Raw genomic sequence first — 7,542 nt, forward strand, 5'->3', positions numbered from 1 at the left:
AGTCGATCAAGTTGTAAAACTTTTGAATCAGTCATTATTCATTGAAAACAATTCGTTGATGATAACTCCCAGTTTGTGAATATTATTGTGATAATCAATATTTGTTTGCAAACATAGATATTCAGTTTCTAACAAGGAGAGAGGAGGATGTAATCGTGGAGGAAGAGGAGCTGCTGAATTTTATCGATATGAGGGAGAAGGATGTTTGATCGTGGGTTAGTTTTGGGGTTTGTTTATTATATATATTAATAATTTTACTTTACACCCCCAAGTTCCAATGAAAACCTTTTTAGTCCCTTAAGTTTTAGTTACCGGAAATTTGCATGGAAAATTAATAAACGAACTTTATAATTATGATAAAATTAGTCCTCCAAGTTTCAAAACCTTGAAACTAGTAATACCTACACGTGTGATATGAATGCATGTACGAATGTGCTAGAGATCATAAAGATTTAATTGAGAAAGTTAACGGTGTTAACATGAAAATGCGAGTTGTCACAATCGACAACCACAAGGACCGGGGTGTTGAATTTTTGAAATTGGGGACTGGACGTGTAAGCGAGTGTAAACCCCAGTGACGTAAATTGTACTTTACTCAAAACTATATATATATATATATATATATATATACAGGTATATTTAATATAAAATTAAATATTTCTAATTAGTGTTGATCAAAATACCGAGAGAGGCGCAATTACACAAGGTTGTTTAAAAAGCTCGGCTTCAGAAAAACAACTTTGTAAACAAGTTGAGACGGGCTAGCTAGGTTTGTAAACAAATTGAGCTCAAGCCAAGGTAAACTCGCTTGTTAGCTTGCAAAGTGGCTCGTTAAATTAAACTAAAATTTTAACGTTTATAAGTTATAACCCAAATAGTAGTTAACCTTAAGTTTTATAAGCCCAACTTTTATATCAATCTAAGTTTGCTGTCTTGTATTCACTTGTTTATAAATTTTACATGTATATAAAAATTATCATTTTTATTAGATTTAGAAAATATAAATGAGTCGGCTTTGCTCGACGAGCCACAAGCTACAAGTTTTTTACAAGCCGAACTCGAGCTCAAATTTCAGCCCATTAAGATAAACGAGTCGAGACTAAACTGAACATGTCTCGACTTGGCTCTCTCGTTAAGCAACCCTATAGTTGCGCGAATCATATTATGTATCAAAGTTACAATATATTAAAGTAGACACCATAAGAATCGTGTAATAGAAAGATACATCTTTATACCGTTATATAAGACCATGCGTAATACTTTCATGAACATTTATACGCCACCACCATTCTCCTCCATCTTTCACTCTCATCATTCAATCTAAGGAATCCACATTTTGGTCTTCGGGTATCGTTGACGATGATGCTCGTTTCGCTCTACTCCTCCCAGACTGGCATGTTAGTTCTTCCGGAACTTCCTTGTTATCCTCGTTGTTGAAGTTAATGTGACACCATGCATCCGAAACATCTATATTATACTCCTTTGACTCAGATATCCTTTTCATCTATAAAGGCTGAATTATTTCCGACATCATCTTCGTTTTTCCAAAAACTGAACCATTTATGTATCAGACGTACGTATCACATGTCAATACCATTCTCGTAAAATTTTTACCTAAAACTAATTATACTCTAATTACACATCAATAACTAATCTAACAATGTTTTTCATGTGAATTGTCTCAAATCCACAATATTCAAAATCTTGTACTATTTGGCTTCCATTTATTTCCATATGGATAACATTTTGGATAAAGTCATAAAAGTTTTTATATAAACAACTTTTTAAGGATTTGTTAAAACAATAATTCTACTTTAAAACTCTCCTTCCCCTCACTCTCTCTCTCCTCTCTCTCTCTCTCTCTCTAGAGTTTGGTTGTCATTTCACCTTCTTCTCTGTTGCTTCAAACTTTTTCTCTGCCTCTTAAAACCATCAAACTCTGCTTCAAATTCATGTATTCGTGATCAAATATTCACCCAATGTTTACAGAATCATGAGTAATTTGAACAAGAAACTCAAATAGTGTATAGAATCTGGTGAATTTGTTGGAAACGGTTGATAATTATGCGAACATTGTGTGATGTTTGCGAGAGTGCTGCGGCGATCTTGTTTTGTGCTGCTGATGAAGCTGCTCTGTGTCGTGCTTGCGACGAAAAGGTTTAATTTTTATGTGTTTTGTTTGATATTATTGTCTGATTGATTGTTGTTCATGTTTTGTGTGATGTTAATGTTAATGAGAGATTATTGTTGAGTTTTATGTGTAATTTGTAGTGGATCTAGTGTTTGATCTTAAATTTGGTGTTAGGGTTTTGTGTTGTAACCCAAATCCCCTTTCAGATTGTAGATAAAAATTATTAATTTGCATATGCATTTTTTTTTTTTTGCATATGATATAGCTTGATTTGTTTGAATCTGAATTTATTTTGTTGATTTGCAAAAGATGTGATTAGGTTATTTTTAGGAAAAATTTCAAGTTTTGTCCTTTATCTTAATACCACTTACAAGGCGTTGTCCTTTTTAATGAATTTTGACAAGTTTTGCCCTTTACAAGGAATTTTGTTGCACGTTTTGTCACCCAAGGGTATTTTAGTCTAACAAAATTCCTTGTAAAGGGCAAAACTTGTCAAAATTGTTAAAAAGGCACCACCTGATAAGTGGTATTAAGATAAAGGACAAAACTTGTAATTTTTCCGTTATTTTTAGTGGCATCTTAAGAAGGGTTTTTTTTTTAATTTATTTGTTTTTTTTGTTGAGAAAAGCTGCATATGCAATAACTTTATTTGGTTGAATCTGAAAAAGATGTAGTTAAGTTAATATTAATGGTATTTTAAGAGGTTTTATATAATAAGTGCAAGTGTTGGTTGGATGATTAATGTTTAACTGATTGATGATTAGATAGTGGTAAGTGGTCCATGGAAGAATCTATACACAATGGTATAGTCTTAAGTTGCTTTTGTTGTTGATATTGAAATATGATTTTAAGTTAGATTAATTCTTGTGTCTTGGTTGGTTGGTTTGTTTGTTGTCTCTTGAGTTGCATGTGTTTCGGGTTGCTTTTTCGAATGAATTTCTTTCTAGGAATGCAGCAGCCACATCTTTATAATTCGGCTCTTTATTTTACGGGTCCACCTTTTTTAAGCACAAGTTTGGCATCCAGATGTATGAATTAGGACCATGCTTTTATTTGGCTGGTTCTTTTTCCTTCTTTTTTTTATTTTTTTTTCTTTTCCGAATTGTGTTTTCATTTCTAGCTGTAACTAGTCTGTGGTTTAACTTTACCACCTCCCGCTCGTGGGGCCCGTGAGTTTTTCCCTAACGGGTCACCAAAGAAATTTATGATGTTTTTACATCTTGAAAAATTACCATGTATGTTGCTTCCCTTTTTTATTTAGTACATTTTGCATAATATTCGAATAATTGACCCGTAGAAAGGTTGCCTTTTGAAATGATTTTTTTTTTAAATATATTTGTATTTGTCTAATATCGGCAATATGGTGAACAGGTGCACATGTGCAATAAACTTGCCAGTCGACATGTACGAGTAGGACTTGCTGATCCTAGTGATGTACCACGTTGTGACATATGTGAAAATGCACCAGGTATTCCTGTTTTATCTCTAACGGGTCAAGAGGGTAGTATACTAGATGTAACACGAGATGATCTTATGATTTTTTTTACCTATGTGGGTAGCTTTCTTCTACTGTGGAATAGATGGAAGTTCACTATGCTTACAGTGTGACATGATTGTTCATGTTGGCGGTAAACGAACACATGGAAGATATTTGCTATTAAGGCAACGAGTCGAGGTTTCTGGTTTTGTACCACTTCCCTTTGCTTGGGCTTGAAAACATTTCTTTTCAATATAAAAAATCGACTCACTGTATGCCATTCTTTTGTAGTTTCCAGGTGACAGAAGTGGTCGTGAAGACGAATTAGGGATGCAATCGGTTGATCCAGGTGGCGAAGCAAGGAGGGACCCGAATACTGAACCTAAGATGACAACTAACCAACATCATCGATTATCTGCCATAGGAATGATGGAAAACAACAACAACAACAACAATAATAATAATAATAATAATAAAAATAATAATAATAATGATAATAATAATAATAATAATAACGATGGTAGTGTTGCCCGGATGGAAAATAAGTTGTTTGATCTTAACTCCAGGCCTCAACGGATGCATGGTCAAACTTCAAATAACCAGGTATTATTTCTCCTAATTTTGAAGCATTTGCACTTGCGGTTGTGATTATGCCGAAATTTGTTCTGTAAGATTTAGGGGGTGTTTGGATGTGATGTGCGTTTTGGAAGTGGTTATGCCTTATGATTTAAGAATAATCTTGTTAGATAATCAACTGTAATAAAACTGGTGTAGAAGATAGTGTTTGGATGTACTTCTTTGTTTGAGTGTTTGTTAAATTTTGGTCAGAGTAAATTACGCGGATGGTCCTTGTGGTTTACCAAGATTTTGGATTTGGTTCTTTGCTTTCCAAAAGTACACGGATGGTCCCTGTGGTTTGCACTTTGTAACGCATTTAGTCCCCAGCCAACAAATGTAAAGGTTTTAGTAGATCCAAGTTAGGGACTAAATGCGTTACAACGTGCAAACCACAGGGACCATCCATGTGACTTTTGGCAAGGTTGGGGGAGTAAATACGTTACAAAGTGCAAACCACCGGGATCATCCGTGTACTTTTGGATAGATAGGGATTAGGGACCAAATCCAAAATTTTGGTAAACCATAGGGACCATCCGTGTACTTTACTCTTTTGTTTGTTTAAGGTATTAAGAGATTCAAAAACGGAAATGACATTCTTATTATTATTATTTATTTTTTATGTTTTGCATCTATTAACGATGTGTGCATAACTTTGTTCGGGTTTATTTTCTTAAGGAACAAGGAATGGATATAAGTGGCGGTAACAACGACAGCGCAAGTGTGGTTCCTGTTGGGTCCTTTAAAAGAGAACCTGAGAAGTAATATTGGTAAAACACATCTTGAGAATATCAAAATTAGATTTTCTACTTTTAATGCTTAATCCATTTGTGGCTCTCATTTCTATCATCAAAAGATAAATGGAGATGGGACCCACAAAGGGTAGGTTGAACACTTGAACCACAATCTTTTATCATCCATTTTTTTTGTTAAAAAACATTTAATGAGCTAGTTACAATTGCAACTATTATTATTTTCCACGTCAGATTGAACCTCAATCTATTATTTTCCATTTTTTATAAATGAAAAATGATGACGTAGTTACAATTAAAGAACGATATTGTTACAATAAATATTTAAATCTTTGAGGGATCTAAAAACTTGTACGCATCAAAATCAAACTTTAGACGACTTTCAACCTGCTCAACGAACTTGACATGGTCCCCATCTAGGATATATAGCTATTTTTTTGTGTTCTGTTTTTTACATAGAACGCTTTCTTCTTTGTATCAAACGGAAAATTTACTAAAAAGTGGTTTCTTTTTGTTCCGTTTGGGTCCATGTAAACCTAGGTAAGCTACGCAACGTGATGAGTTTGCATGGTGATTTGTCATTTTTTATTATTTGACTTTTTTGATGTGGAAAATTTTTATCTAAAAGTCTTATTTAAATGTCATCCGCATCTTAAAATAACAAAAAAAAATACAAATAATCAAGAAAATGACACATCACCCCGACAAAAGAAAGTCGATCTTTTAGTGAGACCTTGAAACAGAACAATTAGTGAATTCTTCCATCCAGGACGAATGAGAAAGTATATTGGTATTCTACGTAAATTAAACAATTAAACACGATAAGATCATAAGTAAATGGGTCGAAATTACCACAACAATTCCTGACGTTATTTTTTCCACCGGTGCAGCCACAAGATGGATCCTGGGAACCAAGACATCACAAGCTGCTTTGTTAGCCGTGTGATGAGGAGGGCTCGGAACCGTTTTAAAAGGCATACTTTTTACCATTTGATGTGGTCAGTCATCCTCACTTTCAATTGCAGCAAATGTTAATCTCATGGATATTAGAGTTCCTTATTACTCTGAAGAAATGACATTTTGGTACCGCCGAATTGTAACTGTTTATAAATGTGTTTTTTTTTTTTTTTTTTTTTTTTGCTTTGAATGTCATTCGGTTTTAGATTTTAATGCTTTCTTGTCGGTACTTTCTATCTTTTATCTCATTACAAGTAAACATTTATGTCTTCCTTTCTGTGTTAGATGTTTCTTAGAAGCATAGTTTCACTATGCAAGTGAAACTCATAGTTGTTAATAGCGAATAACGACAAATAGCGACAAGGGACCTATATGCTACATAGCGAATAGTGACAAATAGCGACCGCTATTTTATATATAGCGATACACTAGAAAAAGAATTTTGAAAATTTTTATATGTATATTATATCAAAATACCTTGGTATATATGCTATTTTACATGTATATTTAACAAAAACCTATAAATCCAACTATTTTATAGCTATATCTAATTGCTATTTACATCAAAAAAAAAAAACTAACTGTCGCTATTCACGCTATTGGTCGCTATGACCCAAATAGCGACACTTGACCGCTTCGCTACATAGCGCGCTATAGTGGTCGCTATAGCCGCTATTGACAACTATGTATGAAACTAGTAACAAAATATTATGCTTTTGATGAAATGGCATCCATCGCTTAGAAGAGCCTGGCCCGGATTGGTCTTTTTAGGCATGATGCTAGGCAGGGTTTTTTTTTTTCTTTTTCTGGCTCGGTTCCCCTCAAAGACAGGTTTGAAGCCCGGCCCAACTTGGTCTTTTTGGGCATGGTACTAGGCGTGCCTTCGTTTCTGGCGTGGTCCCCCAAAGGACAAGTTGTTTGAACCCAACCGGGCTTGGTCTTTCCAGGCATGGTACTAAAGAATGCTTTCTTTTCTGGCTCAGTTCCCTAAAAGACAGGTTGTTTTGAAGCCCGGCCCGATTTGGCCGCTTTAGGCCTTGTAAAGCCGTACAGGCATGCCTTATTTTCTGGCCCGGTTCCCAAAAACTGGTTTGATGGCTAGCCCAACTTTGGTTTTTTTAGGCATGGTAAAAAAACAGGTGATTTGGAGCCCGATACGCTCTCTATCTCTCTCTCTCTCTCTCTCTCTACATACATTTTTTGAACGGATATATTATTAATAACAAAAAACGAGCAAGGAGCTAGACGACAAAACATACAAAGATACAAAACAACCCGAGAAACCCGACCCTTAGACAGGGGGGAATCAAAATTACACTATCTCTCCCGACGTCATGTATTGTAGTCACGACTATTTGATCCAATTGACCATTGGGCTTTATTTGGTCCCCAACATCATGTATTGTAGTCTAATGACTATTTCTTGCCTTCCAAATATGCCACAGAGTTGCCAGTATTATCACCAGGGCAGTGCTTTTTTGTAACAAAAAGAATGCTCTATCGATTTGGTAAATCCGATAATTCCTTCAAAGAGTTGCATGTTTCCAAAGGGTATCTACGGATTTCACATAATTACATGAGACCGATGCATGGTCGATAATTGCTGCGGG

The 7,542-nt window shown here is 34.9% G+C and overlaps 1 protein-coding gene across 1 annotated transcript; it reads left to right on the top strand.

The window, feature by feature from the left end:
- The first annotated feature begins 1,798 nt into the window (after window positions 1-1,798).
- On the top strand, window positions 1,799-6,203 carry LOC110921402 (B-box zinc finger protein 18). The gene is made up of 6 exons (XM_022165722.2): window positions 1,799-2,157; window positions 3,503-3,599; window positions 3,691-3,806; window positions 3,900-4,211; window positions 4,902-4,993; window positions 5,866-6,203. The coding sequence occupies exons 1-5, from the start codon at window positions 2,065-2,067 to the stop codon at window positions 4,986-4,988; spliced, it is 705 nt and encodes a 234-aa protein (XP_022021414.1). The 5' UTR covers window positions 1,799-2,064; the 3' UTR covers window positions 4,989-4,993; window positions 5,866-6,203.
- Window positions 6,204-7,542: the final 1,339 nt, after the last annotated feature.

This window comes from Helianthus annuus, chromosome 17 (assembly GCF_002127325.2).
Source record: "Helianthus annuus cultivar XRQ/B chromosome 17, HanXRQr2.0-SUNRISE, whole genome shotgun sequence".
NCBI lineage: Eukaryota > Viridiplantae > Streptophyta > Magnoliopsida > Asterales > Asteraceae > Helianthus > Helianthus annuus.